Below are 25,988 nucleotides of genomic sequence, written 5' to 3' on the forward strand. Positions count from 1 at the left end.
CAAACCTTGACCACGGTTATGGTGGCATAGTTTTTTTGTTTCTTTTCAGTCGATTTCATCCAAGGCTGTGGCTGAAGTCAGATGTAGTGCTTGTGTTTCTCTTTTCTTCAATGATATTGATTGTTAACAGCAGGTGTTCATCACTAATGCACAATCATCATGTAATTAGTCACTTAATTATCTCATTAACTTTAACTCTTTGAGGACTTGGGATATGACTTGAAGACTTGCTTGTGACTTGAAAGTCCCACCTCTGGCTGTTTGTGTTCAATGTTCTTTTGGGATTTAAAGGGTTTCTGTTGTCTGTGTTTTGTGGGTCACTATTGTTCTGAAGAGTAGAGTGTGTGCTTCAGTCCAGGAAAAACCAAGAAACATTGATGTTATGCTGCAAGTTGCTTTATTTAATGGCAGTAACTTTGGAGTTGCTGATGCAGTGATGGTTATTAGTTTTTGCTTGTGTGCTGTTATTAACTGCAAAAAAAAGTTTCACAGAGAATGTTTCACAATGATAATCCAGACAATACCTGTAAAATAACAGTTTTATCTAAATGTAAAATGTACAATTAAATGTTTTGTAAAAAAAAAAAAAAAAAAGCATTTAAGAAAAAATAGGATGTTGCACCTTAATTTTAAAATTTTTGTTTGGCAGCTGCTTCTGCCAATCACTTTTTTGTTTACATAATTTTTTTTACAGTGTATCTTTTTGGGGACATTAGGACCCCACGAAGTAGTATAAACAAGGATGTGTATGTGAGAGTTGAGGGTATAACATACATTTAATGTTAATACTGAATCTTTTTTTTTTGTTTGCTTTTTTTGTTTTTCCCAAGATAATTTTGTAATGCAGCAGTCAGGATGGGTTACATAGCGTCCAATCATAGTGTGAGTCTACAGAGAGTTAAAACAGGAAAAAGTCTAGATTTTCTGATAATGAAACCACTTCCTATGTAAGTATATTACTCTTTTAAAAAATAAGGTACACTTTCTAAGAGACCACAGCTCGTCTGATCACATATACTGCAAGACATAAGAAACAATAATGGAGTCTGAGAACATTTATATGCGCAGAAATGTTAACAGATCTGGACCTCGAGCACAGAGTCGCCACCAAACTGACGGAAACGCTAGAAAGTGCAGTAAGCAGAAAGTTTAATTTGAAGCAGAGACAGTTATGCTAATGTTTGAGAAACTGAAAATTGTTAGATCAAATTTAAATAACTGTTTTCTAGGAACAATGTTTATACGTTTCTGTTTTTATATTAAAAGTATTAACAGAATATTTTTCTTGGTTGCACATTTTACTGTATATCATTTCTAGAAGGTTGTCGTTATAATAGGTCATACTTTTAAAAAGCACTCTCAGTTACTTACAAAGGTCAATTTGAAATGTTAACAATCATAATAATAGCAGGCAGTACTGCAGGGATCGTGGAGCTGATCTGATCATTATCAACACTGAAGAGAAGCAGGTGAGTTTGTGTGAGTGTCTGTTAATGAATGAGAGGAATCACACTTACTCCTGTTTTTATTCACACAGAGACTCATACATTCATTAGTCAGTGAGAGAGTGTGGATTGGTTTGTCTGACACAGAGCAGGAGGGCATCATGAAATGGGTGGATAATTCAACACTGAAACAAGGGTAAGTGCTAAATATTACAGTGTATTCGTTTGTTTTAGTCTTTTTGGATTCTCGTTATAAAATCACAGCCTTCAGAAAACAGCAGAAGACAAAAATCATCCACAAACTAAACTAAACTAAATACAACTATTTAAATTCTATTAAGAAAACTCTTCTTCTCTCTTTTACTTTTCTGCACTTTCACTTCTGCTCCAGCTTCCTGTGTTACTTACGTTTACCCTCACTGTTAGACCTTACCAGGCATTTTTACAGTAATATATTGGAAACACTGTTGCCAGCTAGTTACTGTACACTCTTAAAAATAAAGGTGCTTCAAAAGGTTCTTCAAGCGATGCCATAGAAGAACCATTTTTGGTTCCACAAAGAACCATTCAGTCAAAGGTTCTTTAAAGAATCATCTCTTTCTTACCTTTTTATAATCTGAAGAAGCTTCTTGCGCCACGAAGAACCTTTTGTGAAACAGAAAGGTTCTTCAGGTGTTAAAGGTTCTTTATGGAACCATTTAGACGAAAAGGTTCTTCTATGGCATCGTGAAGCACCTTTATTTTTAAGAGTGTAGGTCAAACATCTACACCAGGGGTGTCAAACTCATTTAAGGTTGAGGGCCGGATCGGAGAAAATGTCCCCTTGTGCGGGCCGAATTACCTTTTGTTAAACCCTAGTTTGCTCACAATTACATTAATATTAACCATACAAAAAAAAAAAATCTAGGACAACTTTTTTTTTTAAAGATGATGCTTGGTTATTTATTTTTTTTGATAGTGATAATTACCATATTTTGCAGAGTGTGTTTTTGAGATAGCACCTTGGTTGGTTTAAGCCTGTCATGGATAAATAAATATGACACTAAAGCCGCCAGTAGGTGGCAGCAAGTCTCCGTTTTAATGAGTGATCCATTGACTCATTCATTCAAAACGGCTGATTCATTTAGAAAGCTGATTGGAATTCAAAACTGGTTACTGTCTTCTGATAGTTAGCGAAGCATTAAAAAATTATTTAAACTGATAAATATCAAACATCACAAGTAAAATTAATCATGTTTATAAAGATTAACATGGGTTTATTATAGCCAACTTACAATTCACATTTCAGAGATAATTACAAATAAATTATTAAATGCTAAAACTGAATAAATTTAAATGAACAAACTTGGCGTTGCATTTGCAGCCATCTGAAAACGGGGGTGCTGCAGCCCCCTCAGCACCCCTACTTCCCGCGTCCCTGGTTACAACGCAGCTATCATCATATTATCCTCGTGCTGCTCGAGATTCTGGCGCCGCTTTAAAACGCGCATGTTAGGTGTCCCGAATCCCGAGGCGTAATATCAACGTAAATAAATGAGCCATTTGTTCCGCTTTAAATTCAAAGTAAAATATTGTAGCGAATACACTTAATTTTCAAATTTATGTTTTATTTGTTATTTTATAATATTGTTTAAATCATCCTGCGGGCCGGATTGGACACCTCTGTGGGCCGTGTTCGGCCCGCGAGCCGTAAGTTTGACAGGTGTGATCAGGGGTGATCTACACTAAAACCTTGCATTGTAAACTAATGGTAAAATACTAGCAACACTGTTATTTACTGTTAATTGTGCAGTTATTTACTGTAGTCTAGTTTATAAACAGGAATATAAAGTTACCATGGACTAAATAAAAATTTATATTAACTAAATATTTTTTTTAGAAACCGACTTCCTATAGCCAACTGTCATAATCAGCATAAACAAATAATACTTATTAAAGCAAAAATAACTGAACACAATTAAAATATCAAATTAAATTTCTTGCAAACTGTAAAAAATTGCTGTAAACCAACGGCCATATTCTGACAGTAACATACTGCTTTTTCATTAAAACAGTAAAATCCCGTACAAACAATGCATTCTGGGTAATATTTGTTGTTTTCGAGAAAGTAGACAACTGACTTCAGCCACAGCCTTAGATGAAATCAACTGAAATAACACAGCAGAACATGATCAAACAACTCCACAAACAGCATTACCAGCTTCACACATTACAGTCTGACTTTATTTATTTTTATTTATGTCATATATCTACAAAACTTCTTTGAGAATTAACAGAAGTTTAAATGTTTTATTGAAAATGTTTGGTTTGACCTCACCATTATGGCGATCAGTGTTTGCTTTAGTTGTGCTCTTGGCCCTTGACTTTCACTTAATTAATCACAGAATTATCTCATTAACTTTAACACTGCTTCACTGTGTGGACACATTATAAGTGTTCATTTAAAACTGAGGATTTTGTTGTGGGGTTTAAAAGCTTAAATATGTATGATGGAAAAAAACAGCATGAAATGTAATTTAACAGTAATAATCTAATTAATTTACAACAATAGTAGAACACAATTATTTAGATAAAACTGTTATTTATTGGCAACTATGTCAAGTCAAGTCACCTTTACTTATGTTTTGCTTTTAACAATACAGATTGTGTCAATACAACTGTACAGCATTCATCAGGAATATAGTGTGTCAAAAATGCAAAATGACAATATTAAACACTCAGTTTTCAGTTTAAGGCAATTCATCATTGAAATCAGTGAAGTCATCATCCAGCTCAGTAATCATGCCAGCTCATGATGACTATCTCCTCATGTGCAAACAACTATTAGCTGTTCTCTGCATCGCACTGATCTCTCTGCGTTACAAGACCTCATGCACTGCTACAGAGAGAGATGTAATACAGGAAGTCAAGGGCCAAGAGCCCAACTAAAGCAAACACTGATCTCCATGATGGTGCCATCATTTCAACCAGTAAAACATCAACATCTGATCCTCTGTAATTCTCAATAACAGCAGGTGTTCATCACTAATGCACAATCATCATTTAATTACTCACTTAATTATCTCATTAATTTGAACTCTCTGAGGACTTGGGATTTGACTTGAAGACTTGTTTGTGACTTGAAAGTCCCACCTCTGATTAACAGACATAGACAGATAAAACACCCATGTAATTACCCAACACTGGATGAAATCAGAAAATCAGTAGAGTTCATTATAATTATGGTACTATCACAACACAACCAAATTCACCTGATCAATTTATTATAAAGTAAACTTTTGGACGTTTACAATATGGCAGCGGCTATTTGCACTTAGTGCAAATAGCAATGAATTATACTAAGTGAATATAGCAGTATTTTTAAACGATATGCTATTTACACAGTGCAAATAGCTATAGATTCTATTTACTCTATGTTAAAACAGCAAGATTTTCATGCGATATGAGATTTGAAAAGGGAGAAAAAAAGTTCGGCAAAAGGCGGTTTCGAACTCGGGTCGATCTCGTCAAAAAGCACGCGCGTGCCTTACTATCTACGCCACTGAAACTGACGTTTAATGAAGTCTTTCTTCAGTGTTGACTATTACTGTAAATAGCCTCTGCCAACAAGGCGGGCTTAGTATAAATAGACACTCTGTTACAATATACGGCGGTGTCTGGGGCTTCACGTAAAAGCGAATATTTTCTGCTAATGTAGAAATGCTCTATTCATACGTTCAGACATGAATAATTTATTGCATGAATGAAGGTGTGGTCCGATAACTGAGGCATTACTGGGACTAATCCAGCAGTAGGCGCTTGCTGGTCATGTGATCAGCAGTGTTGGACGGTTACTTTGGAAATGTAATAGGTTACAGATTACAAGTTGCCCTATTTAAAACGTTTAATAAGCAGTGTAACTATTTCAATGTATTAAAGTAATGTAAAATATTACATTTGATTATGATTACTTTGTAAAATGTCTAGCGCATTTTTCAACGGTTAATAATTAGGAAGGGATAACCTTAGTAGCATACTCAACACTGATTACTGTCAGACTTTCAAAATCCTTCATCACTTGAATTAAGATTATAATAATACAATTTTTAAAGTGCAACCAAAACAAAATCATACTTTAGCACCTCATTTAACTTTGAGATCGCTCTGACGTTAAACACAGATTTAAAATCATACCAATATATAGTTTAATAGCTATGATACTGTTTTTCAAATCAATTCTTAACAATAGCACCTTGGGGAAAAAAACAGTTAAAAAGGATATGCTATACATAAAACCAAATAGGAAATAAAACAGTTTTTAAATAAGCATGAGTCCTATTCTGTGTCCTAAACTCCTGAAACATTGGTGTCTCATATTTTAGAGCAGTCACTGTAATTTCGGAAAGAAATCAATCAAATCTGTATCTGTGTGAAAATATTCAGATGTAACCCCCTTTGTATTTGTTAACATTTTCATAAATTTAATAACACATTTTTTTCTCAGTAATTGTAACAGATTACAGTTACATTTATTTTGTAATTAAATTACGTAATTCCATTACATGTTACAGTTACTCCCCAACACTGGTGATCAGCCCCCACGAGGCCACCCGCTCAGTGTAAAATACCCCGTTTTTATTAGACTACTGGAGTTTTAATCTTATGTATTCTTTTGAAACAGATTTCTCAAAAGTACAAGCTTATTAATTTCTTAAAGGCAGAAACTTTTATATAAAAAATCCAACAAATAAATTCCTTTTTATTATTTACGATGATCCTAAATAGATACATTTTGTCAGATTTAGATCTAAATGCATAGTTTGTGAGCTCTGATCATTATGTTTGCACCGTTTGTTCATTACAATCTAATCTGATGATGTGAACACATTAACCCAGGTAACAAACTTTGAAAACATTGTGGGAACATTTAAAAAAAAAATGTTTCTAAAGCGTTGACATGTCCAGTTTTCTTGTCATGATTATAACGTTTTTTAAAGGCTACAAAAACATTTCTCACAACGTTCTGCTAACTTTATTTTATCCAAAATGTTATTTGAATGTTTATTTTTTGTTAAAATGTCCAGTTTTCTTGTTGTGATTTTAATATTATTTACAGGTTGCAAAAATGTTTCTTACATTCCACTAACATTATTTGAACATGTATATTAACATTTCTAAGAACATTAATGTTATTTAAATATTAAAAAAAAAAAACGTTTCTTAGAATGTTCAACTAGCACAAACAACATAAGGACGTTCAGAGAATGTTGTTCTAAAAGCGTTTTCGACAACATATATCAAATATTTAAAGATTATCAAAAAAATAAAAATAACTTTCCATAATTTAGAATGTTTTTTTCCCTAACATTTATATAACTTAAAGAGAGAGAGAGAACATTTTGTGAAATCCCCAAGAGAAATCTATCATTGTAAAAGCCTAATGTAATGCATTAACTACTGTATATGACAACAAAAGCTGAATAATGAAGAGAGGCTGAAGGCTGAAGTTTGTATTCAAAGTTTCATGTTAAGAACATTTCAAATGTGTTAAACCTGTTTGCTCGACTGTCCAGAAATGCTTTGTTAAACTGCACAGTGCTGTAGCTTCCATTGTAACATGACATTTAGAATCAGGTGTGCTGATGTCAAGCACCGCGGTAAATGAAGGATCCAAGCAGCCCCAGTTTGACTGCACGAGGAAATATATCAGAATCTTTTGTAACTGACACAATTACAATCTCAGAGCCATTCACCGTCAGATGATCCATTCTGGGCCGTAAAAGAAATGCAGTGGAAATGACGACGGCGGGCTTGTGAAACGCTTGTCAGGATGTGAGGTCGGACTCTGTGATGGGAGAGGGGATTGATCAGACCATATGCTCGAGCAGCACGCTGAAACATAGATGAAATAGCTGCCTCATTAACAGAAATGACTGCATCATAAAGAGAGAGAGAGAGGAAATGCGCTTCCAGCAAATGACCTGAGAACAGAATTAATGAAAGAGGTACATCCCTCACTTGGGCAGGCCTTTATTACATGCAAAGTGTGTGTGTGTGTCTGTGTGTAACTGCGTTGTAACTCCCAGCATTAATGCAGGGAAGTGAGTGCATTTTGATAGGGCTACTACTTTTTACAATGTGCCTTATAACAACTATAAAGAGCGTGTTTAAAGATGCCCTACAGACTGGTAGGATCTACAAACAAGCATGGACTATACATGACGCTGTGTCCAAACAACACTCAGCGGATGATAGTTCGACTAATACAGATTTTTCGAGTCTCGTAAGAGCTTTAGGGCAGGATGAGTGGATTTCATTTCAAAATCAAGAAAAAGGTTGGAGAAAGACCTTGGATTCGAAACACTTTGAGGATAGGCATAACTTCGTTTTCTCTGGAGAAAGGCCGACAGAATGGATTAAACTCATCTGCATCTTAAATGGAGTTTATTTCAAGAACGGAACTTTTTCAATTACTTGGCGAAATGGGAGACCATTTGGACTACCATTTTTAAAGTTTACAATCCGTGTATTGAAAAAACTGCCATTAATTAACAGAGGCCACCCTCAAGTTCAAACCCGGGATTCCCTTGGAAGCTGGACTGAGGCGGAGCTGCGCTTCTTGCGGGACGTCATTCAGCCGGCACTCGGGGCGTCACGGAGTGCAACTCAAGAGCAAAACCAGGCGGGCAAAGACAAATTAGCATATTTATGGCAAAATAGAAAAGCTAAAGCAATCCAAGTTATTCTTAACTACAGTAAATACCCAAGTGCACCAGCTTGTACAAATAACAAGCAGTTTGTGCAAAATTATTATACTTCCAAATGTGTGCCCGAAAGATCAGAAAGTACATTAAGTGTGCCGCCATGGACAGGGTCATTAAATCTGGTGCAATACAGTCAATTGAACGCCTCGCTATTTACTGTTAGTAAGGTAGAGAAAGTGATTAGTAATTTACCTAATAATAAAGCAAGCGGATCTGATGGTGTGACGTATGAAACGCTGAAATCAGTTAAAAGCACGTTGTGCCCAGTTCTGACTAAAATATTTAACATCTGTCTTGAGAACAGTAAAGTACCAGAAGCATGGAAAGGGGCATTGATCCATCGAATCCCCAAGAAAGACCATATCCCCGACGATCCGTCAACTTGGAGAGATATATCCTTACTACCGACAGTATATAAGGTATTCATGAAATGTTTACTCTCAAGAATCCTCCCCTGGTTGGTGGAGACAGGAATACTCTCATCAAAACAGAAAGCATATATCAACAGACAGGGAATGAATGAGCACGTCTTTTGTTTGAAAACAGGAATTGATGATTTTAAACATTCATCTGCAAAATTCTTCACTGTCTTTCTGGATTTTCGTGATGCTTTTGGATCATTTTCCCATGATGTTATGCTTTATGCATTGGATAAAATAAGACTGCCACGGCTGATCAAGGACGTCTACAATAACTCCTATGTTCAAGTCATATGTGGAAGTGCCTTAACTGATCCTATACCTCTCAAGATCGGTATTAAGACCGGCTGCCCCTGGAGCGCTGTTAACTTTATACTAGTGATTAACTCGTGGCTGAAATGGATGTGCCAGTGCTCACCAGCAGGTGTGTGATCTCCAAATCCAGTGCAAGCTTATGCGGATGATGTGGAAATATCTTCACGAGATGAGAGTGTAATTCATAATATGCTTCTTCGTACAGATAACTTCATAAGGTGGTCTGGTTTGGATATGAAACATACAAAGTGTGCTGCGTTTTATGAAAGATGGAGTGGAGGAAATAGATGGTATAGATCAAAGTCTGACAAACTCCCGGGCTTTGCTTTAGCACATAAACCTATCCGTCTATATAAACGTCATGAAACCTATTCTTATCTGGGGCATACATTCAATGTTAGCGGTGACTGGGAGGAACAGGTTATAGACCTGTGTCATGAGTTTACCCGAGGACTTGCACTGATTGACTCTTCCCCTCTCCCCATAATGATGAAGAGCGAGGCTATCGGATTGATTGCAACAGCTAAAATTCAACATCTGTTTATGAATGTTCATATTCCACAATGCACACTTTCAACACTGAACGATGAAATGGTAAAGCTAGTGACAAAATGGCTGTGCCTCAATAGACATTCAACTCGAGATATTATTTTCCAGTCTCGGTGTCCCAAACACTGAATGGATTTATACTGCCTCCAGAACAGGTCATCTTCTTAACATGCTGAATAACAACAATACATCTGTCAGAGAGCTGGCACGTGAGTCACTTTTTCTACATCTACAGCGGCGCAAAATGTAGAAAAGCTGCTTCGTTCAACAAGCCCCAGTTTCTTGGATTTAAATTAAAACCGAATGGAAAATTGGACATCAAAACAGCCGGATTTGGAGTACGCTCTGTTTGGCTGGATTTAAATGATCTTTGCCAGCGTACAGGACTGCAGCTCTCTTGGCAGGGACCTGACGGACCACTAGTGGCTCTTAATGAGAACATAATAACATATTCGCGTATCTCTGCTCTAGTGGTTCTCAACACCGAAAGTACACCTCGTCAACTATCGACCAATAATGTAAGCCTCACTTCTTCACCTCAGAAAAACCCAAAATGCCCAGCACTGGATGGGCTTGAAACTACAGGGAAAATGAGCACTTCTCCAATCGGCTTCCCACTCTGTTTTGACAAACTTTTCAATGTCAGAGGATATTCAAATTTTTATGATTAAAGCACGACTACAATGTCTTCCAACTATGTACAATCTGTCAATATGGTACCCGTCAAATTACAACGCCTACTGTCGGTTACATCAAAATCAACAGGAAAATGAAACGGTTGCCCACATCTTAAATGGATGTTGTTGTTACAAAGGACTGTATGTGTTCAGACACGATCGCCTGGTTGATTTGATTGTAAAGGACTTGAAAACAATACATAAAGACAGGTAAGTTTTTACCAGCATACTACTGTTGAATTGAACTGGTTTTATGACAACACGTCTGACAGTGACTATTTCAAAAACATTCCAAACACTCCAGACATTGTGATTGTAAACAAGGTTTTGAACTCTGTATTTGTCATTGAGGTTGGCTGTTGTTTTGATCTGTATTTTGATACCTGCTATCTTTCCAAACTGCTGAAATATCAGCCATTGGTTGAAGCCATCCATCAACTTGACTATCACTAAGTTAAAATTACCCTAGTATTTAGAAGTTTAGGTCATGTGCACAAGAATGTGATTAAAGGTCTGCAGTTGAGTGGATTGCAAAAAAAGAAAGCAAAAAAACTAACAAAATTTTGTTCAGTTTCAGCCAGGGAGGTATAGGGAGTATGCAAATATGGAAACGAAGATGTTGAATGTTATAAATATAAGGACTTGTGAATGTATGTTAGCCATATGTACCTGTCATCTTGCAATCTGACTTCCCAAGGTTTTTGTTGCTTGTCTTGTGGATCCAAATAAAATAATAAAATGTGTATATAGATAGATACACACACAAACAGGTTCTCTTTGATTACTGCACATTTGCACATTCACTTATACTTTTGAACAAGCTGCTTTGTTCTTGGCTAATCAATGCATGATGGATGATATTTGGATGTTTGCAGTGGTAATAATGGCCGTGTGTGTGTGTCGTGAGTGATTTATTGAGCCACAGTGGCTTCAGCGAGTTCCCAGAGATCTCCATAAGAAACAGTCATCATGCCACAGTAAATCAAAGCCATCCACAACAGAATAAACAACCAGACTCAGGGAGTTTTATTTTTTACAATTTTCCTTTCGGTTTCGACGTTTTTTTGCTCCCTCTTTACTTCTTGTTCTCGCAGGCAATAACAAAATTGATTTACACATGTACCATAGTTTAACTCTTCCACACGAATTCTTTCCACAAAGCACAAAAAAACATTCAAATGACGCAGATCACAATCACATGACGTCCAGGACTCCATACGAAGCTCTGTGTTTATGATGCGTTATTAATACGTTACTGAAGCTTGGTGGGAGTCACTTGAGATTCAGTGGTCAGGTTTGAACTCTTTTCAGTGTCAACCTTATAGGCATAAAAAATGGAAATGATTAGCAGCATTCTAAACTGATTCTAATAAACTGAAGAAAAACAAAAATTGGCTTCTGATTAGTCAATACATTATATAAATCTTCTATATAAAAACAGCTATGACACAAAACACCTGCTCATCAAATCACTGCATTTCTGCTTATTTTGGTGCATAGCAACGTTCTTTTATATTATGGACAACATCTTCAAGCCAGAAGATGGCATGTGACACTAAAATGTGGTTTTGCATCCTTATTATTTTAACATAACCTCTCGTACCTCGTGGTTTGCTTCAGTAAATAATGCATCATGAACAGTGAGACTGTTTCAGTCTTGCGTTGAAATACACTATTTTCACCCATATACAGAATGATTAAGCATGTCATGTTAAGTAATGGTCTTGAACGCTGTTAAAGATTCGCCACAATCCAAGAAGCCTCACATGGGAACCGTAAAGATAATTCCTGAGCTCTCAGTTGAGCTGTTTTTTTTTTGTCCCGATGAATTGTGGGTAGTCTGTAAGAATGGCACTCCAGTGATGTCTGTGGATGGTAATACAGGGAGTAACCACTGTAAGTTTAAAAGCTTCCACTGAGGCTCTGACACCGTTTATTAAAGCACCTGGTCACGATACCAACTGAACACCCCACATGAAACATCAAGCTCAGGTGTTTTGACGATGAGCAGGCGATGAGTTTCCTTTTCTGTCCGTGGTTAGTGTTCAGTAAAAATGGAACTGAATTATGGATGCTCACAGCTTATCTGCCAGTGTGAGATGTTTTGGTGAGCGTTTCTTAAAGGGTCACACAATGAAAGGGATTTTAACTCCTGAGTGGGTAAATAACCAAGTGCCTTGCCTTTCCTTCACAGCGAGGCATGAAGACATTTTCCAGACCCTTCACCCTCTCTGCTCCTCTCTGTAGGAATGAGCTGCCAACCTCCACTCCAACTGCTGAGACCATCACAACCATCAAGCAGCAGCCGAAGACACACATGTTCTCCTTTCTGCTAATCTAGGTTTCTAATAAGCCTGTTATTAAATACTTTGAATATTGTTGGCTCTGTAACAAATAGCTTATGCTCCTCTACTGTAAGTCGCTTCGGTTAAAAGCATCTATAAAGGCAAATATAATTGGCATTTCCACCACAAATAAGTTATTCTGGGTGGTTTCCAGGTTATTGTTCAGTCAAAAGAATAGTATGTTTTTTTTGCAATAAAAATTAACTAAAACTCCCAGCCAAAATCGTCCATTGTCTATTAAATATATATTGCAAATAATACTATTTGGTAATTTACCAACTCAGGAGATAACTGCGGTTTGCTTTTAAAGGTTACTAGATCCACATCTCCATTCTTTCTCATGATAGAGGCCTGTTTGGTAACATGAAGACCACATCTGGAATGTAACATCATTTCATTGATCCATAAGTGTTAAAAACAGCCATCAGCGTCACGTTCCTCAAACATTGGTTTCTGTCACCGCTGCTGAGCACTCACTGTTGAGGGGACGCTCTTCCAGACAAATGTCTTCTGTCAGAGAGCTGCAGTTACTAGCACCCTCCTGTGGCTCGGCGGTCAACTGCAGCCTCACGCGGCCCCGGTTCCAGCTCACTCCGTTCTGAAGGCCCGTCACCAGACGCTGGGACTCTGCCGAGGCTGTGGCCACCAGCTCTGGGGTTTCGGGGCATTCGTGGGTCATCGCCGGGGCCATGCTGCCACTTTTGGCATGGGGCGTCTGGCTGTGGGTGTGACGGTACTCTTCCTCGATGTCCTTGCCTAGTTTCCACCTCTTCCACTTCTTCAGCATCTCGCTCTGGACCTGGAGACCCGGAGAAACACAGACTATTGAGTCACAGGACTATTCACAGCAAGAGCGATACGACCCAAAATAAATAAATAAAAACCAACGGCGAAAAAAAAAAAAGTCCATCAAATGCAATAAATGTGAAAAAAGGTCAAATGTTCATGCTCAACATGAAAGGCTCCACAAGGATGCTACTTTTAGATGCTATAGATCATGTGTAGCTGTGATTTTAAGTAATGCTTTTCGAAAAAGAGACATCTCTCACCTCTTTGTTGACAAAGCAGTAAAGGATGGCCACGAGCAGACCCTATGATTACAGACAACAACACACATGAACCTCAACCATCTGCTCTCATCTCACAGCAGATACAATCCATTCAGAGAGCATCTCTTTAAGCGCTCTGACTGATATGATCTGATGATGAAGGTGGGTGGGTGGGCGGGCGACCTTTGCCCTCTGACCTGGAAGGAGCTGAACAGGAGGTCGTAGAAGAGGCGGATCAGCCTGAGAAGAGACTCCTTCGACACGGACTCATCGATGACGAAGGTGAAGAGGATGGCGTGAATTCCCAGCAGAGGAATCAGTGTGAGTGTGGACTTGGCCAGCCTGAGGAGAACGAACAAGAGAGAGAGAACCACACATTTAATGAGAGCATGAGCTCTGCTTGCATGAAAAATAAAAGACGGCGGTGTTTACCTGAACTTGTAGTCGGTGTATCTCATCTGATGCGCCTTCAGCTTGGACATCAGGATCTTTATTATACGAATGAATATAATGAAATTAATCTATTCCAGAAGGAAAGAGAGAGAGAGAGGTTCAAATCTCTGGGACTGATGTGATGTGTATCATTCAAACGACCACAATATCTTTGTTTCATTACTGTACATGATAACATGTCAAAGCATAACGCATTATCACAATCCTCACATAGACATTAATGGGATCTCTCTATTTGGACTTTATAATGCTTCCATTCTGTTCCGTGAAACTTCTAAAGCCTGACCAGAATTATTGTGACAAACACAAATCAATAAGTGAGTAAAACAAACCACTGTTATAAAATCAAACTGATGGCTTTATCTTATATTTGATTCTTACTGAGTTTAGATAATTGAATTGATCCACACAAACAACACAAGAGAAATGCAATTGAGATCTGGCAATTTCAGTTTTGAAAAGCTGATGATTTGTTGTATAGATTTTTTGAACATTTTTTCAATGTACATCTAATATATGAAAAGCATGAATGCACAGATATACGTGCATGTAAATAATGAGAGCATAAAGTAAAAAAAATACATAACAGTACCCTCTAGTTAAATACTCTAAAACAGCAAAAAATAATGACTGAAGGTGTGTTTAATTCTGCATCATATTAGCCAAGTTATATCAACATTGTTTTCCAAATACTTTTCTAAAAACAGAAATCATAGATTCACATATCACTCAAAAGTCTGGTGTCTGGAGCAGTTTTGAAATCAGAACATGCAAGTGACTCGTGAAATAAATCATTGATTGTCTTTATTACTTTGTAAAGCCCCCCAAGCAGTTTTCTATGTGTTGATGAGTGCACAGAACAAACGCTCAGTGACGCGCGGAGGTCATAAAGTGTTCCTGAGCCCGAGGCACTCACTGAACGAACGCGTCTAATGTGAGCCTGCGAATGCAGAATCATATTAGAGACTGCTTGAATCTCAATACTCCAGCCCATCCATATGCAACACACACACAGGATCTTCTGCGTAGATGCATGACGGCTTTTTCCCAACAAACACAGAACGTTCCCCTAACGTTCCCATATGGTTCCCATTTGGTTACCAAATAAGAACATTCTAGGAACCTTCCATGTAGGTTTTTTTTTTAAATAGCCTAAAGAGAATGTTCCCTGCAGGTTATTTAGTTTAGTTTTTTGTTTTTTTATATGTATAATCTAGAGGGAACGTTCCGGGAATGTTCCCTGCAGGTTATTTTTAAGTTTTATTTTTATAACCTACTGAGAACGTTTCTGGAACGTTCCCATAACCTCAAGGGAACGTTCTATTTACGTTAAGAAAACTTTCTTGGCTAACCAATAGGGAACATTCTTGGGAACGTTCTGGGAACCAAAACTTGTTAGCTGGGTTCAGTTTCATATGGATTGAATGAGATGAGATGTAATGGTCCGTTCACAGCAAAGATGACATAACGATAAAGATGTAGTTTTAAAAAATCGTTCTAACTTTAAAAGAACAGCAAAATCCACACCACAGAGGGATGATATAGTTGGAATCACACTAGCTATGTTTCCATCCAAAGATGCAAATTTAACTTATGCGCAAAACTGGAATATTGCATAAAACATTTGTGAATAAAGCACCGTTTCCATCCAACAAGTCAAAGAGAACAAAATTGTCACTTCCTGATAAACTGGCACTAAATATCTCTAAGAAAACTAGGAGAAGCCACTGAATATAATAATTTTCATATGTAATAAATTACTTGCGCTTCAGAGAGAGCAGATGTAATGCAATAAATGCGGTCATTGCTTTCGGAGGTGGATGCCTGCTGTTTGGGAACGCAGTCGTGGAAGACAGTAATTATACAGAAATACTTGGTTACACTTTATTTCGATAGTCCACTTTAGACATTCTACTAACTATAAGTAACTTTGTAACTACATGTCAACTACATGTAAACTAACTCTCATTAATTTGCAACTACATGTCTACTAACTCTCAGAGTAGACTGTTAGGGTAGGTTTAGGGTTAGTTGACAAAGAAAGTGTTAGAAGATATTAAGCAGACAGTCTACTAATACTCTACTAACTGCTAGTTGACATGTAGTTGCAAAGTTACTTGCTGTTAATAGAATGTCTAAAGTGGACTATCGAAATAAAGTGTTACCCAATACTTTGATGACAGACTTTCCTCAGGCATTTCAGAACGACCAAAACAACATATAGATGCTGTAGATCGGTCCGCTGGTTAGTCAAGTTATCCCATCTCATAACGCAAAGTCACGTGACTTTTTCGATACGCATGGAGGAATTTATTCGGTCAATGTGTTTCCATCGTAGTTTATGCACATTTTTTCTTATCGGATAAAACGTTTATCCTACTCACTTGTGCGCATACGTTTTTTATGCACATTTTTAGAATCTATGCGCATCTTGGCAAGTTTCTTAAGAAGTAGTAAGTTTCCATCCAGCGGTTTTTTTTATGCGATAATCCAAAATGTGCATAAAAATAGGTGGATGGAAACATAGCTACTGACAGCCACACTGTAAAAAAAATTCTGTATTTTTTACAAAATTATTTTGGCAGCTGTGGTTGCTAGAATAATTTTGTAAAAAATACAGAAAAACTGTAAAGACATATACGGCCAAAACCTGTAAATTTTACTGTATAAAACTGTAATTTACAAACAAGAAAATTGTAATGTAAACCAGTAAATTCAACAATGCACACTGCTATTAAAATCTGTTTTGTACCTTTAACATACTGACAACCACCATAATAATGCAGGTGATAAAGGAGAAAGCCACATGAAGAATCAAAGCTCATCACAAGTAGCTTCGCCACAAGCAGAAGTATATGCTAATATATAGAAGGTGCACAGACTCATTCATGCAAACACAAAACACCATCATGGTAACACACATGATACTTAAATAATGCATTCAACTTTCATTAAACAACAGAAGATGTAACATAAAGCCCAAATATACATAACTAATAACAAAAACTATTAAAACACATGATTATTTAAACCAAATACTTTCAAATGTGGAGTGTCATGCAGGGAATTCTGGGAATCTCAGTTTACAGTTTTTGACTGTAAATTATACATTGATTTGTTATTTTTACTTCTAAAAACTGTCAAATTAACAGCATTTTACTGTAAAATTACATGAAATGTCTGGTTAGATATTTTACAGTTTTTCCCTGTATATAGTACGGGAACTTACTGTTAACCTATTAAGAGTTTTTTTCCGTAGCATTTTTACAAAATTTTACAGTTAAAATTACACTTATTTTTTACAGTGCAGTCACAATAGAATCGGCGCAAACATTTAAAGCAGGAGATGATCTAACTTCATTGCGCACTTCTAAGAGAAGAACGATACCGTGCGGTAGCATGGATAAGAACGGGCCGTAAACCTGTGCGTGAATCTCTTACCAGATACGCAAACAGAATGGGAGAACGGATGATCCACCAGTAGCCCATGTTGATATTCCTTTCCCAGCATCTGCATATGACAAAATATCACAGTCCATCTATGTAAACATGAACAATGTGTCAAACTGTTAAAACTAATCCATCATTCATTTTTTCATAACACTGGTGACACAAGGAATTCAATTTTGAGTTTAACCTGGAAAGCTCTTTGCAACCCATTTTTCATACACCGTTACAGTATGTGACATATTTCAGAATAAAATAGCACTTTTAATGAGAAAAAACATAAATCTGAAGCACAGGACTTTGTTATCCATCAAGAATTGATTGTGTGGTGAGAAAGAAAGCCCTTCCATATAGGCAGAGCGAGTTTTATTGTGTTTTGATGAAAGATTATGGAGAAATAGTTCACAGTGAGTCAAGAAACAAGCAAACAGAGTGCGTTTAGATTTCATATTGACTTGAAGGTGTGTGTGAGTGTTTTTCTGTTCTTTAACTATATATATATATATATATATATATATAATGCGTGTATTTATTCTACATGCATTGTTGTTTTAGTATCATTTAATTTTTTATTAAAGATTTTTATTCAGTTTTAGTTTTTTCATTTGTCATTTTGTTGTGTTTCTGCCATTTTTATTAGTTCTTGTTTTTATATGACTAAAATAGCAACTAGTTAAAATAAAAAAAAAATATATATATTTTTTTATATTTTATATTTACTATACGTAATATATTCAGATAATCTTTAGTATTTTATTTTATTTTTTTATTTCAAGCAACAAATTTTTTTTATTTATGGTTTTAGTTTGAGTTAACAATAATAATCCTGCTGTCATGCACACTAAAACATAAGCTATCTACTAAAAAACATTTGATAAATCAGGACAATATTAATGCTTACATACAGTAACCCCAAAATGTATTTGGACATTTCAGTCACAAAATAAAACCTGAATGTCACTGCATTGCATACTAAATATGAACCTAATTGGCATTTATTTTCAAGAAACCCAAAAAAGCAAGTCAACTCTTGACAAAAAGACATCAGTTCAGTTTGAATTCCATTAAAAACACTAAAATCAACAGAACGCAGCTGATTCAAAGACACCCAGCAACAAATGTTTGACATCTAACGCAATGGAAGTTTTAAGTGTGATGCAGGTGTTCAAACCCTTTTTGGAGCCATTGTTAGTCAAAGTTAAAGAAAAGGAAACATACTCTTCATTTTCATACAGGTACTTGACTGTCATCCACGGCAGCACAAATATGAGCGGCGCACCTGCAACACAAGAGATAGAGTCAGCGGAGTGTCAGCCAATCAAATGCTTCCTCAGCTCATTAGTAATTTGGGCTGACTTCTTAAATGTCTTAAAACTTCTTCAAAGTCAGCCGCGTCAGAAACGCTTCCAACGGCTCAGGGTGGGCCGAACGTTTCCTCAAACGCCTCGCGGTGAATGTGAAAATGAGTGTTGTTTTATGGTCTTTCTTTGTGCTAATTCTGAGCAGATCAGACTTCAGTTATTAGAAAAACACTCCCAGACAAAAGAGCTTCTGAAAGGATGTGATTATGCATGATTGCGTGCTGAAGGCTCACGCACCCCAGCCGATGCAGAGGTAAATGTAGAAGTAGTTCCTCTCGGAGAAGACGGTGATGACCAGCAGGCTGTGCAGATACAGACCCTCCACCAGCAGCCAGTAGTTGTTGGCCATGACGCTGTACTGCATCATCACCATCGCAGCACGGCAGCCGCTCACCGTCTGAGGAACACATGCACCGATATGCAAATTCAGCCTCTGATGACACGCCCACCGACCAATCACAGACCGCCTGATGTGATATAGGCCAAGAAGTGCATCGTAATATTGCATCATATTTATTATCAAAACAGTATATAACAGATGGAAAATGAATGATATGGATATTACTAAGTTGAATCACTCTTAAGGAATTACGTTTATGGGCTGCAATAACTAATAAAAAAAATCAATAATAATAATCAAAAGGATCGACGGTGAATTTGATTACCCATAGCATAGCCTAAATACATAAATTCACTATATTTCTTTTCACAGTCCTCAAATTGGATATTGTTTGGAGCACAATGTTGAGCAGGATGTGGAATAACTTTTTTTTAATAATAGATACTTGTTTTCATCTGATTACTCGAAGAACTAATAGTCAATCATTAGCGGCAGCCTTAGAACATTATATTATATTATATTATTAAAACTACATATAACAGATATCAATAATTTTATATCAGACTAACTCATTTTCCACAATAGTGATTAGAAAGCAACTGGAAGAAATAAAATAACCATAAAAAATATGTAAATTCTTCAAATGTCAGCCTGAAACACAAAAACAACATTATTTTATTTTATTTTATTTTATTTTACAGCTGCCTTCTAATCACTGTTATGGAAATGTTTTGATGATATCTGGTATTTATGTATGTATGTATGTATGTATGTATTATCTTTATTACTATTATTATTATTATCTGGTATATAAAGTTAGTATTTTAACAGATCACATACTTCGCAATAAAACTATTCAATTTGTTTTTTACTAAATTTACCAAATTTATCTTACTATGAATACAACTTATCTGCTTAGCATTGTTTTTTCAATCAATCAATCAATCAATCAATCCATCAATCAATCAATCCATCAATCATCTTTTCTTGTTTAATTGAGTATGATAAGCATTCGCTTTGACTCACATCTATCATATTTCTGTGCTCAGTTTCACATTTGGATTCAGTCTTCCACTTTTTCATCAGCTTCCAACTTGTTATCAGTTACACATAGTGCAGTTTCTCAACATAAATGCATTTAGGAGTGGCTAACTGGCAGTATTTGACTGATTCATATCGCCTGCCCCCGTCTTTACACAATGCAAGTCAACATCTGCCAGGAAACAATGTCGTTTATAGAACGACTCTGATCGGAAGAGCTTTATCTGAGACGCTTACAGTGAGTAAACAAGACGTCCTTGCGCACACCTGTACTTTCCTCTGGATCCAGCTCCACCTGCCTGCAAACACACTGTAAAGGGTGACGTGTACCTGAGCGCTGACCCAGCGCTGCCCCTGGAAGTGATGCGGGCCGGTCTGAGCGCTGTTCATCTGATCCAGCAGCGCATCTTTGGCGAGGATGGAGACGGCGCGCAGGATGAAGGAGCCGAACAGATTCATGTGGATGTTGTTCCTCATGCAGTGCAGCTTCCTGTGAGAAACCAGACGATTACTGTGTGATCAGCGCATGTAATGAGGATCACGTAATCAGATTGCACAAATCAAACACTCGCTATCATCTAATATCACTTAGATGATATTACATTTTAGAATAGCTGTAGTCAGATTACAGTTACGTTTTATTGACTACATGATTACTTAATAGACTTTTGATTGATTACATTTACTTTTATTCATTTAGCAGAAGCTTTTATCCAACAAGCGATTCATCATTAGGCAATAACACGATGAGTGTCATCAGCATAGCAGTGATATGAAAAGCCATGTTTCTGAATGTCAGAACCTAGTGATGCCATGTAGACAGAGAAGAGAAGTGGACCAAGAACTGAGCCCTGAGGCACCCCAGTAGTTAGATGTTGCGACTTGGACACCTCCTTTGGATACCTCTTTTATTTTAAAAATTATCTTTCCATCAACTCACAAACCACCAACAGTTCACAAACCACTCAACATTGAGTGCTGAACTACAGTTTGTGTTTGGTAGATGCTGTATTTACCTGAAGCTGATCAGGATGGCTAGCGCGAGAGTCAGTGCTGCCAGAGACAGTGAGTATCCGACGGTGTACATGGCTCTGAACTTGCTGAGGATCTGACCGTACTGCTTCTTCACACACACACACACACACAGAGAGAGAGGGGTCAGCCGGCATTAGCGTCATCGCTCAGAAACATCAAGTCATTAAACACGCATCTCACCTGTCCAGGGTCATCCTGCTCACACTCGCTGGTGTTTTTCCCATGAGCCCATCTGCCGTCAGTGCCGCACACGCGGTAAACCAACCCCTGATGAACTGCTCAAACACACAAACACAGCGGGAAAACTCATTAGCATTACATCGATTTTTTTTTAACGACAATATTTGCATACAAAGTGTGCATGTACACACTACATTAAATATTAAAGAGATCATTGTTGTTATTGTCAAACTAAAATTAAACTATTAAAAAGTTTCTGTTTTGGGAACTGAAATAAAACCGAACTAAAATTAAATATAGCTGATGAAAAGCTTAATTAGAAATGTTGCTTTGGCAACTAGCTTAAATAAAATAAGCTGACAGTAATTTTTTTTTTTTATATTTTATAAATATATTGTATATATAAAACCACATAAAATCACTAAATCCAAAAGTGAAATTAAAATGAAAACTCATAACAGTAAAATCTCATTAAAAAAAATCATAATTCAAAACATTAGCAAGTACTAAAATACTATTTATATAATACTACTAAAAAATATGAACATTTGCAGGTAAATGTTTTATTCGCACCTTGTCTTGAAAGCAGTGCTATTTTAGCATATTTTAGACACTTAATTTAAAAAAATATTTTTAATTAGTTTTTATTCTTGTATTTTCCATTTTCGTTTAAATGTACTTTTTTATGTGTTTTTGTAATTTTGTATGAGTTATTGTAATTAAAAAAAAATATGTCTAAAGTATGTATGTAAGCATGTACAGTATGTATTTATTCTAAGTTGTTTTACTATATCAAGTTAAACTAAATGAAAATAAGATATGTTACTTTGACAATTACCTGAAATAAAATCATTTAAACTTTATTTTCTTTTTCAGGTAGTGTTCATTTTATTTCAGCGAGAGTTTATTTCAAGTATCTTTTTTTTAATCAACTGTAATAACCACAATAACATCTGTCCTTTTCTAACATGGCAGCAGTCTTACTATGTTCTTCCGTGTTAAACATTCATGCTGTAGGTTGTTAGGTGACAGATTGCTGCCTGACAGCTGGTAATGAGCTGGAATTACCTGTTAAGAGTTGAGATTTCATTCCTCTGTCTAATCGAGACAAAGGACATTTCTCTAGGTGTAGGTCAGAGATGAGTGTGAGGAGGACAGTGTTCCTGTCGTGTTAGGAATCTGAAGTGAGAACTGCAGACTCCTGTAAACTGCTTTTACAAGAGCGTCTGAGAGCATGAAGCAGTAGTTTGGTGGAATATGTCATTAAAAAGCCTTCATGTCATAAATGACTCCGGTATGGCATGTATAATGTCTGTATGCAGCATTTGCAGGTCAGAGAGCAGCAGTCATTTACTTCAGCAGTCTGACAGGTAAATGCTCACAGCGAGTGTTATGTATATTTCTCTGTCTGATGAAGCTGTGTCCTGAAGCGCTGCATTTTATCGTCCTGTCACAGTAAGTTCGGCATTAACATGCATTTCATTTGGACAGATAATAGAACCAATTTCACTCCGTATGGATTTTTTTTTTTTTTAGCGCATTACCTTTCCGGTACCAGGGCAGGTACCACGGGCAGGACACGTTAACCGTGGTGCCCGGCAATCCATCAGGCCAACACACGTACTGATCAAACGTCCTGTTACACACCAGTCCTGAAACACACAGAGACACGTCAGCTGCTGAAGTACCACACACTGCACACATTACCCTGCAGTCACGAGCCTGACCTGCGGCCGGCGGTGTGCTGATGAAGCTCTGGATGCACTCATTTGTGTAGATCCTCCATTGCTCCTGCAGCAGCTTCAGAGACTTTCCAGAAGACACCTACAAACACCAAATCACTTCAAACATGGGCCTAAACACACTGGACATTTACAGGATCAGAGCCACTTCTACAATACTACTAATGAACACATAATTAAATTAAAATAATATACTGTAATGTAATATAATATAATATAATATACGATACGATGTGATACGATATGATACGGTACAATACAATAAAATATAATATAATACAACCAATATAAAATAAAATGTAATTAAATAAAATATAATATAATAAATATTCATATTTTGAAGAAGTATTTTTTCATATTTTGAATGGGCTTTTGTTATTTTTCAGTTTTCATTTTAATTTTAGTTTAAGTCTTGGTAATTTTGTTGTGCTTTTGCCTTCTTTATTACTTGTTATTAGTCCTTAGTTGTTCTTTAAAACAACAACAACAATAATAAAAAATAATATTATTATTAATAATAATAATAATAATAATAATTGTAAGCTTTATTTTACTTTTTATTTCATTTTTTAGTTTTAATCATTTTAGTACTTCAGCTTAAACAGATTTCACTTAGTTCCCAGTTTTTATTTTTATATTTTCTGGTTTCATTTTAGTTGCAGTTTTAGTAATTTTGATCTTTTTTGTTTTTAAATAAATATGTCTATATAGTTCATTATAATAACCCTGTTTGCAAAGCAGCATTTATCACTTCAGTAAAAAAGTTGTTTAATTGATTATTCCTTAACAACATGGACGCTGAATCATCATCAAACATTTTTCTCACCATAAAATGGCTTTAAAAAACTCCCCCAAAAACATCAGAGATGTTGACACGAGACTTCAAAAAAAGAATCTCCAAGATTTTAATTGGCGTTCATATGTTGAACGCTCTGCATTTATCAGATCCTTCCTCAAACGCGGGTCGCGCACCTCATAAACGGCTCAAAAGTACCTGAGCAGCGTTTTGAGATGAATGTCCTCTTTCTTCAGATCTGACTCGCGCTAATTGTGTCGTTTTAATTGCGCAGAAACTGAAGATGTAGAACCTCTTTGATGTTAAAGTAGATTAGATCCTTTTAAGATTGTGAAATTCATTTTATGATGCTTTCTTAAATGAAAATCTGTTCCTTCAACGGACAAATTACGTCCCCAGAAGGAACCTGATCACATCTCATGTAATGATGTCCACAAAAGGAGAAACGTTCACATGAGACGAGAGGTCACGGCAAACAAACACAGGGAATAAACTTGAAGGCGCTGAGGCTTTAGTGTGGGTCAGATGAAGAAACGTAACGTGACTCTCCACACAGATGTGATTTAATGACCTAAAGCTGACCTGAGGCTTTTGTTCAGTTTTACCTCAGAAGAAATGAAAGGTACATTTATTAGATCTGCGTATGCTGATGAACACTCGCATGAGATAAAGACACTGCAAACTACAGTTCTGTCAGGACCACTATCGTCAAAGATGATTGACAATAAGCATACAGTTTGGATTGGCGGTATGGTTCCGTTCTGGGCAAGAACTCCCTGCGCATCCATACTAGGCTGCATGAGCAGGGAGAGCAGCGATAACCCCCCCGCCCCCAGGGTAAACAGAACAGAACCAACATAAATGTATTGCAGATATCATTAAAGTTCAATAATGTTATGTACACATTTTAGAATTAGTCTGATTCAAAGGAGAATCAGAAGGCTGAATCCTGACTGACAGAGGAGGAGCTGGGGATGGAGGAGGGTAATTAGCTATTGAGCAATGCGAAAACTGCTGATACTACTGTGGGACCTTATATAGGAATACTTAAGATAGGTGTCGTACTCCCATAGGTTGATGGGGATCAGCTGAGAGTCAGCTGATGCGAACTTGACTAACGTGACCTGCCAGAACTAACGCTACGCTTGATTTACATGTTACGTGTATGTTACAAAAGATTTATATTTCAAATAAATGCTGTCCTTTTGACCTTTCTATTCATCTGTGAATTCTGAAAAATAAAATGTATCACAGTTTCCACAGAAATCTGAAGCTGTTTTCAACATGGATAATAATCAGAAATGTTTCTTGAGCAGCCAATCAATATATTAGAAGGATTTCTGAAGATCATGTGACACTGAAGACTGGAGTAATGATGCTGAAAATTCAGATTTGATCACAGAAATAAATTACATTTTACAATAGAACTCACACAGAAAACAGCTATTTTAAATCATAATAATATTTCAGATTTTTAACGCACTTTTGATCAAATAAATGCAGCCTTGCTGAGCAGAAGAGACTCAAAACATAAAAAAAAAAAACTTTAGAAACCTCAAAGGTTTAAACGCTAGCGTGTCTCAAAGCTAATGTTGTTTTGACCTGAGTGTTTGCGGTCAGAGTGAAGAGGACCAGCAGCAGACAGACGGACATTCCTCACAGCGGCTCATCACTCGCTCGTCATCACACCACCTACAGAAAACACACACAACACACCTTTCTGAAGAGCAATTAATCAGGCTGAATTCACCACCACCACAACGACGCAGCGGGGTTTCCAGCTAGTTTCAGGGATCCTCAGCTCTTTTGTTTTCACCCGTGGTGTCATTATCCATCATGGATGTGAATGTTTTTCAGACTGAGAGTTATGAATTAGACATCTGAATGTAACTGGCTCCATCACTGTTTTCTCCTCACAGAAACGGCCGTGATCATTATCATCAGGAACAGACTCTTACAGACTCTTCCTATTTTGGCCGAATCCCTGCGGAGCGTTCGGAGCGGAAGAGATTTACTCCTCAGATTTCCCACACAGACATTCCTCTGGTAAC

The 25,988-nt window shown here is 36.7% G+C and overlaps 1 protein-coding gene across 1 annotated transcript in view; it reads right to left on the reverse strand.

The window, feature by feature from the left end:
- Positions 1-11,164: 11,164 nt before the first annotated feature.
- Positions 11,165-25,988, reverse strand: part of LOC107572112 (glucagon receptor-like) — a 36,985-nt gene continuing 22,161 nt past the window's right edge. The window contains exons 2-14 of the mRNA XM_016258527.1: positions 25,540-25,629; positions 23,127-23,223; positions 22,944-23,051; positions 21,400-21,494; positions 21,201-21,307; positions 20,515-20,674; positions 19,041-19,200; positions 18,661-18,721; positions 17,437-17,506; positions 13,975-14,063; positions 13,740-13,884; positions 13,543-13,584; positions 11,165-13,292 (exon numbers count right to left, since the gene is read on the reverse strand). Of these exons, the coding sequence (XP_016114013.1) occupies positions 12,933-13,292; positions 13,543-13,584; positions 13,740-13,884; positions 13,975-14,063; positions 17,437-17,506; positions 18,661-18,721; positions 19,041-19,200; positions 20,515-20,674; positions 21,201-21,307; positions 21,400-21,494; positions 22,944-23,051; positions 23,127-23,223; positions 25,540-25,590 (1,545 nt within the window). The 5' untranslated portion in view covers positions 25,591-25,629 and the 3' untranslated portion in view covers positions 11,165-12,932. The remainder of the gene's footprint in view (positions 13,293-13,542; positions 13,585-13,739; positions 13,885-13,974; positions 14,064-17,436; positions 17,507-18,660; positions 18,722-19,040; positions 19,201-20,514; positions 20,675-21,200; positions 21,308-21,399; positions 21,495-22,943; positions 23,052-23,126; positions 23,224-25,539; positions 25,630-25,988) is intronic.

Source organism: Sinocyclocheilus grahami, unplaced genomic scaffold, assembly GCF_001515645.1.
Source record: "Sinocyclocheilus grahami isolate Dianchi unplaced genomic scaffold, SAMN03320097.WGS_v1.1 scaffold1699.1, whole genome shotgun sequence".
Taxonomy (NCBI): Eukaryota; Metazoa; Chordata; class Actinopteri; order Cypriniformes; family Cyprinidae; genus Sinocyclocheilus; species Sinocyclocheilus grahami.